The sequence below is a fragment of the Hydra vulgaris genome, chromosome 11 (assembly GCF_038396675.1).
Source record: "Hydra vulgaris chromosome 11, alternate assembly HydraT2T_AEP".
Lineage (NCBI taxonomy): Eukaryota > Metazoa > Cnidaria > Hydrozoa > Anthoathecata > Hydridae > Hydra > Hydra vulgaris.
Window position 1 is genome coordinate 37,356,641 of NC_088930.1, and position 12,254 is coordinate 37,368,894.

Here is a 12,254-nt window from a genome sequence, read left to right on the forward strand (position 1 = left end):
TAAAATTGTTGCAATTAATGCTTTGTCGAAGTCTATTTTTGTCCTTTTATAATAAGTCCATTAGAGATTGTCTGGTTGCTAGTTGGAATAAGACATCTTTAGGAGCGAAACTAAGAGTTTAGTTGGTTTTTTATCAGTTTACATTTTGTCTTACACGCTTCTTTTTAAAGCTGAGAATTAGTTGCGCAATCGATTTAAAGAAATGTAAATACTGTTGGTATACAAGGGAAATGCACAAAGTCAGTACGGAATTATTTATACCACTATTTAGTATTTTAAATTTTCTATCGTTTGATATACCACACAAATTTAATAAATCAATTATTAATGAGTTATAAAGATTTTTTATTTCAACTATTACACAAAAACTTATTATTTTAACTATTACGCAAAAACTTATTTGTTAATTATCTCAAAATGATATTTTTTGACTTAATGCATTTCGGATTTTTGCAAATCTGAAATTAATGCCACTTTTTGATTATTTATTTTTTGATTACTGTCAATGAGCGAGCAAAGCCGCCGTGAGGGGAAGGGGGAGAAAAGGGCAGTTGGTCCCGGGCGGTAGATATCCAAGGGGCGCCAAATGAAGAGAAAAGAGAAGGTACCTAGAAAAAGAAGAAAAAAAAGGTCCTTCATCTATAATATAGGGAAATTTTGATAAATAAAGGCGCCAATCAGGGTTGCTGTCCCAGGCGACGTGACGGCTCTCGGCGGCCCTGTCAATGAGAGATTATTATAAATATCATAATTTGTCAATTCCCTGAACTGTACTGACTCTAGTCCACCTAGCTTGTGTAAAGCAGTTCACTGTACTATAGTGTCCCATAAATTTGTTTACACAAAGTTTGTCACACAACTTATGTTTCCAAATCGTCGTACGACGGTGGTGAGACCATTTCAAATATATGGAATTTTAAAGAATTTCTTAGCGAAAGATACTATGTGACTCAAAGCGAATGATACTATGACTCAAAATGAGGTTTTGATTTTTCAAAAAAACAAAGACCAGATATATTACTGATTACTGAGAGAAATGTAGGAGAGTGCTGCTACATTGGCTAATTTACGGATAACATGCAAGGGAATGCTGCTATCGACTGAGGGTTTGGGTTGGGGCAGGTATAGATCAATCAATGTAGCAGCACTCTCCTACATTTCTCCCCAAATCAGTAATATATCTGGTCTTCGTTTTTTTGAAAAATCAAAACCTCATGTCATAGTATCTTTCGCTTACCGAATTTCTAAAGAAGAAGAAGAAAAGTCTGGAGTCATACTGTAGTCCATTGACTAGACCTAAACATGATCGAATTTCTTGGTGTAGCATTTGTATATTTGGCTTTTTTTGTTATTATATTTGTATAACTAACAAGAATCAGTGTTGCAGTATTACTAGATACTATTACATTTAGACCTCAAAATCAATGTAAAATTAAAACTGGTAATTTGTGATGTATTAGGAATTGTTCTAATTGAACTCTATAATGCAACACGAACTATCTGTAAAGCAAAATTAAATTTAAATTACATCATAATTATTTTAATGTTAGCACCCAGAGTTTGTTAACATACATGATAAGGTATTCTAATGTGTCATAAAAAGACAAAAATATAGTTTTTTAATTATTTAGATATTATTTTTTTGATTATTTTTGTGTTTTATTTAATTTTCTTTAGTAAAAAAAGTTTAAAGAACCATATTATATCCATAATGTTTTTTTGTTTTTGATGTTAATATTTTTGATGCCTGATTGATGATGAAGCTGTTTACAAATTTTCCCTATTTTTTTGTTAATGTTGCTGTTGCAGTTTTTCACAATCTTTTAGTTTCTTTATTTTTTATATATCATGATGCAACAAAACAATTACAAATTTGTATATACAATTAATCATTTGTACATATAGAAATGTAAAATTTCTCTTGACACAATTGTGTAAACACAACAATATATGGAAGGTATAGATATGGCTGAACAAAATCTAAGTAATGGATCATTAAACACTCTTCAAGATGCTGGAGCACAAGAATATATTCAGAAAAATTTATTTACAAATGATTTTGAACCACTAATAACAGCAAATGATAACAAATCTGAAAATTGTACTTCAAAAGGTTTTTCTAATGATCTGAAGCATCAAGGTGTTCCTCTTCATACAATATCATTATTAAATGGAAGATTTAAAATGACTCCTGTGAGAAGAATGTTTTGTTTATTGGTTTTGTTTGACTGTTTAATGACATTTCTTATGTGGGTTATTTTTTTGCAGGTAGCTTTAAGTTTTATTCTGTTTTAAATAAATTGATCTATATATGACATTAAATCATTAATAAATATCTGATAGGATTATTATTAATACTGCAGTGAAAATAAGTTTTTATTCAAATCATTAAGATAATTTTTTTGATTCTATGATAAACCATTTTTTTATTTCAAATATTTAATTGTTTTACTTTTTTGGGATTCAAATTATAATAATGACTGCATCTGACAAGACATGAAAATGATAAATGAATCCTAAATTTTTTTATTTATGGTACAATTTTCACAGCTAATATTCAAAGTGAATATCAGTAATGATATTATAATTTTTTACGTTTTATTTTTTGTTTCCTAGTCTTTTATAACATCCTTTTCAGTAATGGGTCACAGGTAAATAGTACCATAAAATTGTTCAAATTCCACAAAATGTATTGGTGGATCTTTTTATAGAAAAATTTTGTTTTTTTGTTTTTTTATAGAAACTTTATTTTGAAGATATTTTGAAGGAATTGGTAGGATAAGTAAACATATTTTATCTGATATTAATTCCGAACTAAGAAATATTTTGCAGTTAAATCAGTGAAGTAGTTACTACTTTTGTACTTACGCAAATTGTAATATTTATTATATATCATATATTACAGTTCAAAACCATCATGACAAACATTTTTGTAATTTCCTTATTTTTGATATCTTAATACCCTTCTATTAATGAAAAGCTACTTATTGACTTCATTCACTTTGCAGAACAATAGGTTACCATTGTTGCAGATCATAAATTTTTAGTTCTTCGCGCACAAAAATCTTTATTATTTACCAATGACCAAGTTGGGATAAAAAAATTATGTGGTTTGTTTGATGTTACCATGGGTGCATTTAATGGAGGGAAGGTGTGCCAGTTATTTGATTTTTTTCTTTATTTCCAGATTTTGCAATTTTATAGCAAGTGTGAATTTTGAATTATATAGAGATAATGGCTTAGTCGTGTTTAAAAATGGAAAAAATGAAGAAGGATATTACTCAAATATTTAAACAAAACAAAATCAGTTTTCCATTTAATCGTATATGAAAATTGTTAATTGCCTTGATGTTACATTAAATCTTAACAAATGCAATTTTCAAACTTACCATAAACCTGATAGTAAGTTAAATTGTGTTTATGCTAGTTCCAGCCATTCACATTTTAAAATAATTACCAACCTCAATTGAACATAGATTATCTTCCGATCCAAAAGACTGCTCCTTTTTATAAAGACGCATTAAAAAAGTATGGATTTTACACCAATCTTCAATATCATTTAAATCTTCTTATAGTAATAAAATCATTTAATAATAATAATCATTTAAATCCCTTCTAATACTAATAATCGAAAAAGAAATATATAGTTTAATCCTCTTTACAGAAAAACTGTTGTAACCAAATTTGGACACTTTTTCTTAAACTTAATTGACTTTGATTTTCCATAACATCATAAGCTCCGCAAGTTTTTCAACAGAAATATAATAAAAGTTAGTTACAGCTGCATGCCAAATCTTTGATTAATTATTATTACCAACAAATTTTGCGCAACAAACTCACTGCAACTGTATTAAGAAAATTGCAGGCCTAATAAATAAAGCATGTCTATCAAAAAATGTTGCATATAAAGCCTCTGTAACATGAGCAAATCCCAGTTTTATGGAAAAGTCTTACATTGGTATTAGTGAAAACACATTCAAGCTTAGGTTTGCAAGCTACCTTAAATCCTTTAATGCAACCAGGTACAGAAATAATACAAAACTTTCTAGAGAAATCTGAAAACATAAAGATACAGGTAACATGCCCATAATCAAGTGGAACATAATTTAAAGATGCCAATCTTACAGCCCATCTACAAAAATGTGTAACTTTTGTCTTTATGAAAAATATTTTACTATGACTTGATAGTAGATCATTATTGAAAAAAAAAGTGAAATAATTTCTGCATGTAGAAATAGGAAAATTTTTTTACTATCTCACTTTGATACCAGCGATTTGCAAATAACTGTTTTATTTTATGTTTTTTAATATTATATCTGATGATTGCCAAAAAGCTTGAAACTTAGAGTTGCATTTTTTTTTTCATTTAGATTATTTCAATATATACATATATATATCCCTCTATTGCATATTGTAACATAAAAGTAATAAACCAATCTTTGTTACTTAATACACATAAGAATGCTTCAGTTCTGTAGTTGCATGCTGTTTCTTTTTGGTAACAGTCTAAATAAACAAATGGTAACTTTCTATTAGGTCATATGACTTTCTTATTTTTTATTTTACTTCCACAATGTGGTAATATGTGTAAGGTTGAAGTTTGAAGGTTTGAGTGTTGTATTTGATGCTACTACAATTTTCCTGTTTTTTTCATCAAAGAAAAATTGGATTCAAAAATATTGGTAAGTAAAGGATTATTTTCATACATAGAACTTATTATTATATTAGTTTTACTATGGAAAATTTACGAAAATTGGTATGTATCCAGAAAGTAACATTGTGCAATCTTGATATGGGGAGATATTAGATTTACTGTTGACATATGGGAATATTTTGTATTGGAAATATTTATTATTACTATATACTATTGCTTTACTTTTATTTTTTTACTATATTATGTATTTTTATATTCAGAAAATGAATACATTGATGCTTTATGGAAAAGGGAAGAAAAAGACAGAATTAACTATCCCTCCTGATAACAATGAAGATGAGCTAGCTATTAGTGATGAGGATGATGGAGATTATGTTCCTGCCAATGGAACTAGTGACAGCGAAAGTGAGGACAAGGATGATGAGGAGTATTTAGAGTTAAATAACACAGGTATTATGAAAACATTTAGCTATAATTTATCATACATAATTTGTTATTTTTTATATTTATGGTTTTTTACTTATATATATCAGTCAAAAAGCAGTCTATAGACTAATATCAGCAAATACTGTTTTTGAATATTTTACATATTCTAGATTCAAATGAAAAAGCTCTGCTGACAAAAAATAAACCTGCAAGAAATTTGAAATAGTGTAACAATCGGACTATTATGTACTGGAAAATTTCCTGTCGAGTTGATTGCGTGGCTAATACAATGTCAGTCTTGCATTGGGAAGCTATCAAGCGCTTCCTCCACTTGAGCAATAATGATGAACAAGTTCCAGTTGGACACCTTGGTTATGACAGGCTTTTCAAGATTCAACCGCTGATAACAGCGCTTCTAGAGAGCTTCCAAGGGATTTCAATGGATGAAAAACTGTGTGTGCATGAGCAAATGGTCCCATTTAAAGGGAAGAGCTCCATAAAACAGTACAATCCTAAAAAGCCAAAATGCTGGGGATACAATACATTTGTTCTCTCAGATAGTAATGGCATGGTTTACAACTTTGATATTTACAATGTTCCAATTCTACCAGTTGATGGATGCTTGACATTGGCGCAAGTGGAAGTATAGTCCTCAAACTTGTGTCAATTGTACCACAGAGCCTTTCTCACAAGATCTACTTCGACAATTGGTTTTGTAGTGTAGATTTGCAAGTGGCACTCAAAAAGGGAGTTCACAGTGTGGGGACTGTCGGATCCAATCTTTTGGGTGGATGTCCATTCATGTCAGATAGGGAGCGTAAGAAAAAAAAGGAAGGGGAACCTTTCAAGAGAAAGAAGCAACTGTCAATGGCGTAAACCTCAGGGCAGTAAACTCGTATAACAACTGTGCAGTGACTCTACTCAGTATGTTTGCTGCTGCCAACACAACGTCTACTGTTGGTAGATGGGATAGGAAGAAGAAGGAAGTTGTCTAAGTGACCTGCACTAAAATTGTCCTGGTTTATAACAAATTATAACAGAAGGCCAAGCTCAAATGTTGAGGAGAAGCATGCTGAAAAGAAGGGAAGAGGGCCTGCAGCCCCATTGCCTTGTACATCAGTTAGACAGGACAACACTGGACACTGGTCTGTTTTTGCTGAAGAAAGAGGCAGATGCAAAAATCCAGGCTGCAAAGAACTTATAAATGTACAGTGTCAGAAATGCAGTGCAAACGCCGCAAAAGTGTACCTCTGCTTCTCTGCAGAAAAGAACTGTTTTATGGATTTTCACACACATTAGTCCTGTAGCAAACGTGTCCAGAATAATTGTTAGTTGTTCATCATTCATTCTGTTAATACTGTTCATTTTGTTAACAGAAAAATGTTATCTTGTTAGAGAACATGCAATAAAAAAATGTTTTGATTGATGTTTTGAACCAATAAAAATAATTCAATGAATTGAATTATTTTTATTGGTTCTTCAATTGCACATTGTTACTTCCAGGTAACGTTACCATATAAAACTTCCCAAATTATATTTAACAATTTTTTTTTTGTGTGCAATATGGACCTATTTAAGTAAAAAATTCTAAGAATTATTTTTTTTCCACTCTATTTTCATAATGCATGCAATAGAGGGATATATGTATATATATATATATATATATATATATATATATATATATATATATATATATATATATATATATATATATGTATATACACACACACTTTTTTTGAATAAAAATATTTTTAGGGGTCCCTCAAGACTCTTGAACATTTAGGAAATTCCTAATATTATAAAAAAAAAATTTTTCAAAAGTTCCTACCTCATATCAACATTGTATCATTCAATTTTGACATTGTATCAGTACATTTTGATAATCTTGCATTTAATTTTGACATTGCATTTCTTACCAACTGTTTTACATTTAATTTCAATAACACTAAAAATCATTTAATTAATATAAAACAAAACAGTTAGAGTCTTTCTCAATTCATTAAGATAATATAATTTTTTAGTTTGTATGCAAACTAAAGTTCAAACAAAACTATCATATATAAAATATTGTAGTTGCAAATATTAGCTAATTGAAAGAAAAAAAAGTAAGTTTATTCAAGTAAATATAGGCTTTCTGTATTAAATGCTCTTCTTTGTGTTTCATATTTGAAAATTCCATTTTTTTTCACTGAACAACAGATGAAAATATTTCTTGATCATATATATGTATATATATATATATATATATATATATATATATATATATATATATATATATATATATATATATATATACATACACAGAATGCAAAAAAAATAATCGTGCACTTAAAAAAGAATCTTAATTTTAAAGATTGCATCAAAAAAACGAGTTGTCCCTTAAAGAATTTGAAAGTTTTTTTTTAGATATCTTATCAAGTATTGCTTTAAGAATTTATTTGTGTATTGGTGAATTAATTGGTTTTCAAACCTATTGAGTTTTACACAATTGATCTAATCATGCATAAAATTGATTGCAAAAAAAGTAATCGTACAGTTCAAAAATAATGTCAAATTATCACATTTCATGGAAATTAGCATCGAGTGGGGCCTCCTTTAGCCTTGATGGCCTTACCTAGATGATTTGGCATTGAGTTGATCAAATTTTGGGTCTCTTTTGTTGTTATATTATCCCATGCCCTCATTATAGCTTTTTTCAAGTTGTCTTTGCATCTAAATGCTCGATCGCAAATATTTCTATCCAAAATGTACCACAAATTTTCTATTGGATTCACATCCAGACTTTGAGATGACTATTCTAAAACATTGATGTTATTCATGTCAAAGTATACCTTCGTTTTCTTAGGGGTATGTTTTGGATTGTTATCCTGCTGGAGTATGAAATCGCTTCCCATTCTCAATTTTTAAGTATATGGTTGCAAGTTAGCTTTGAGAATTTCACAATACATTGAAGCATCCATTTTGTCATCAATAAATGTAAATTACCCCACTTTTTTTCAACTCATACTACCCCAACCCATCACATTTCCTCCTCCATGTATTACACTACCTCGCAAACAACTCAATTTATAAGTTTCTTCTTTTTTTCAACACACTTTTTGGACTCCATCTGATGAGGCGAAGTTGTATTTTGACTCATCTGACCACAGAATTTTTTTCCAATATGATATCAGCATTTTTAAGTACTTCGATGCAAATTCAAATCAAGTTTCATTTGTTTAGAAGTTAAAAAAGGTTTTTTTCGAACTACTCTACCTCTATATCCTTGTTCTCTTATACAATTTCTGATTGTTTGAGGAGTCACTGTGATGTTATGATCTTCTTGAATTTTTAAAGCTAATTTAGCTGCTGAAACAAATTTATTTTTCGTCACATTAATGATGAGATTAATGATATTTCGATCAATTGCACTAGTGGACTTACATTTTCGTTCTCTACCAGCCACACTTGCAACAGTTCCAATCAGATTAGATTTCTTAACAATTGAGAAAATGAAGTTATACTTTGACACAAATAACATCAGTGTTTGGGAATGGCCATCTAAATGTCCGGACTTGAATCCAATAGAAAATTGGTGGTATTTTTTGGACAGAAAAATTGGCAAACGAGTATTTAGATGCTAAGACAACTTGAAAGAAGCTATAATGAGGGCATGGGATAATATAACAACAGAAGAGACCAAATATTTGATCAACTCATTGCCAAATCATCTAGGTGAGACCATTAAGGCTAAAGGAGGCCCCACTCAATACTAATTTCCATGGAATTTGATCAATTTGACATTATTTTTGAACTGAACAATTATTTTTTTTGCAGTCTATTTTATGCATGATTAGTTCAATTGTGTTAAATTCAATAGGTTTGAAAACCAATTAATTCACCAATACACAAATTAATCCTTAAAACAATACTTGATAAGATATCTAAAAAAACTTTTAAATATTTTAACGGACAACTCATTTTTTTTGATGCAATCTTTAAAATTATGAGGACATTCTTTAGATGGAAAGTGGGCCACGAAAACAGTGACCAATAAATGGTCAAGAAATATTTCCATGTACAATGAACAAAAATGGAATTTTGAAGTATAAAGCGCAAACAAGAGCATTTAGTACAGAATGCTTTTTATATTTTATTTGTCTGGTATTAGCACAACTAGCTGTTAATGAAATTGTTAGAGCTATCTTAATTTTAGACAATGTTCGTTTTCATAATGCTGTTGTTGTTCTTTGATGTTTTTAACTTCATATTCTCCCTTTTTAAATCCAATTGAAAATATGTTTTCTGAATGGAAACAATTTATCAGAAGATGTTCGCCTAGAACTGAAGAGGAACTACTTGAAAATGAACACAACGGTTCATTGAATTTTATGTGCCAAAAAAATTATTACAAATTGTAATAATTATTTTGGGCACATGCTTAGGTATATGATTCCTTGTTCAAGAAGAGAATCAATTATTGATGAATAAACTTACACTTGTATTTTTTATTTTTAAAAAGGGAATATATTTGCAACTACAATATTTTATATATGAAATTTTTTTGTTTAAGCATTAATTAACATACAAACTAAAAAAACATATTTTCCTAATAAATTTACTATCTAACTGTTTTATTTTATACTAATAAAATGATTCTTAGCGCTGTCAAAATTAAATGTAAAACAGTCGAAATCAAATGCAATGGTATTGAAATGGAATGCGTACATTGTTGAAATGTACTGGTACAATGTCAAAATTGAATGGTACAATGTTGAAATGAGGTGGAAAACTCTGTAATTGAAATATACATTTTACGTATATTCAAAAAAATTATTTTTAAAACCACATTCATGATTTCAGTAAAAAGATTTAAATATTTTAGAATTTAAAAAACAGCCAGGTTATTTATTTTATTGGCCTAATTTCATCATAAATATGATATTTTTTTATTCAAAATATGTTTTTCAATTGTTAAAATGTATTGCAACTGTCAAAATTGAATGATACAATATCGAATTGTGATACAATGTCCAATTGAAGTGGAAAACCTGTAATAATTAGGCTATTAGTCTAGTGAAAAAAAAAATGCAAAAAAACAACAATAGAAAATTTTTTCCCTGTTAATTTTGCATGAATTAATGACCAATATGCTTTAAATAAATAACTTATTGATCTTGCTATGGTATTTTTAAAAAAAATAAAACATTTGTTTTTAATAAACTTTATTTGTTACTATTTTAATTCGTTCTTTACAAACAAAATCATAAAATGAGACGAATTTTCTTTCACTTACTATTGTTGTTTATAGATTTTTGATAACATATTTTAAAATACTTTTTTGTTTGTTTTTATTACAGCTGTTTCATATTAATCTTTGTATAATTCATTCAGAAAATTCTAAAAAATTAAATGATTTGATAAAAAGGCAATTGTGTGTATTGTAATGTAATTGTAGTTATTAATGTATTATATAAACAATTAAATAAATGTAATTCTAGGTTGATGGTGGATTCAGTAAAAATGTGGTAAAGGAAGTGGTCCGTTATCAATTTACATCTTCATACTTTGATGTTGTTGTAAGTATTTTATTTTTTATATAAATATAGTGAAAAAAATTGCTAGGCAAGTAATTGTTAAAAACATCTGAATTTTTGGTTAAAAAATTAAAGTTAAATACTTTTATACCGATAATTATATCAATAAATAGTTAATTTTTTTTATCTATTTTCAGCAATACTGCTATATTTGCAGCACTTAGTATTTTATCAAATACAAAACAAATATAAATACGCCAAAACAGCCCATTTTTACCAAATACAAATAGGCATTTGACCCCGATTCCTGGTAGGAAAAACAAGGAGGGGGGGGTAAAGGGAGTAAAATTTCACAAAATTCTTGATAAAAGTTATAAAAGAAATAAAATACACAAACTATTTCTGCAGCTAATTATAAACATTTTGTTTTTTAATCATATTTAATAACTATTTTATGACATTAAAAAATAATTATTTATTAGATCTTAAAAATCTTAAAATATTATGAATAAAACAATTGCTTTTAAAAAAAAAAGCAATTGTTGAATTCTTATTATAATTTTATCGAAAAAAATTCAAGAAAGTTTTTTAACATTGCAATGTTAAAAAAGTAATAGCATTCTACAACCCTCGGAATTAGGAAAAATGAGGTCGGCAATAATTTTGCCGACCTCAATCTTTTAAAGGTCGGCAAAAAAAGTTTGATACAAAGGTCTTACCATAAAACATAGAAATGAGGTCGGCAAAAAATTGCCGACCTCAAATATTTTAAGGTTGGCAGTTAGGTCAGCAATGCCGAATGCCGACCCTAATTCCGAGTGTTGATTCTATTATAGAAAGAAAAGAACTGTACAAACAGTAGAAAAGAAGAATTTCTGATTTTCAAATTAGCACTCGCTTAAAACTGAGTAAATCTTAATGACTTGAAAATTGTTCAATACTGTTTAAAAGTTTTTTTTTTTTAATCTTTCTAACAGGTTTGGTTTTTAATTTTAATTTTTTATTTGTAATTTTAATTGATATTATAACTTAATTTAGTCTTAATAACTTAAATTTTGGTAGTTAAATTGTTAATAAAAAAAGTATTGGACTTCTAGGACTATTTCTTATAAAATAGTTACTTATAAACAATAATGCATATATTACTGTTTTAAATGACATTTTATTTTGTTAGGTGTGGCCACCAAAGTAAAGAGGGCTAGCATTTTATAATACTGTTTTGTCAAAAGAATCAAAAATCTACCAATACAGGATTTTGCTGGTTCCATCTTGAGTATCATCATCCAAACAATGTAATTGTGCATTAATTGGCAAGTCTGAAAAAAATCAGGTTATAATAAAATAATTTAGAATTTCTTCTCCTGAACCTGAATTTAGTGTGAAAGTTCTACAAGAAAAAACAAGAACGTCATTGAAATTAATAAAGAAGATTCAATAGCCGCAACCACATGTTAAAGCTGTTTGTCTATTGACATAGGGACATCTTTGTCATGTCATGTAACTGATTAAGATAATTACAAAATATTTTTGTCCAAAAATCATATACCTATTTCAAAGGGTAATAGTTTCAGATTATTTTGGTTTTGTAAACTACATACTGAAAATTATTCTAATTTTATGTCTTTACGGTAGTAAATACATTGACAAAGTTTGACTTA

The 12,254-nt window shown here is 28.4% G+C and overlaps 1 protein-coding gene across 1 annotated transcript in view; it reads left to right on the forward strand.

Annotated features, from left to right (window-relative positions):
- Window positions 1-1,827: 1,827 nt before the first annotated feature.
- Window positions 1,828-12,254, forward strand: part of LOC101237801 (stAR-related lipid transfer protein 3) — a 50,991-nt gene continuing 40,564 nt past the window's right edge. Inside the window, exons 1-2 of the mRNA XM_065810977.1 lie at window positions 1,828-2,268; window positions 10,561-10,638. Of these exons, the coding sequence (XP_065667049.1) occupies window positions 1,951-2,268; window positions 10,561-10,638 (396 nt within the window). The 5' untranslated portion in view covers window positions 1,828-1,950. The remainder of the gene's footprint in view (window positions 2,269-10,560; window positions 10,639-12,254) is intronic.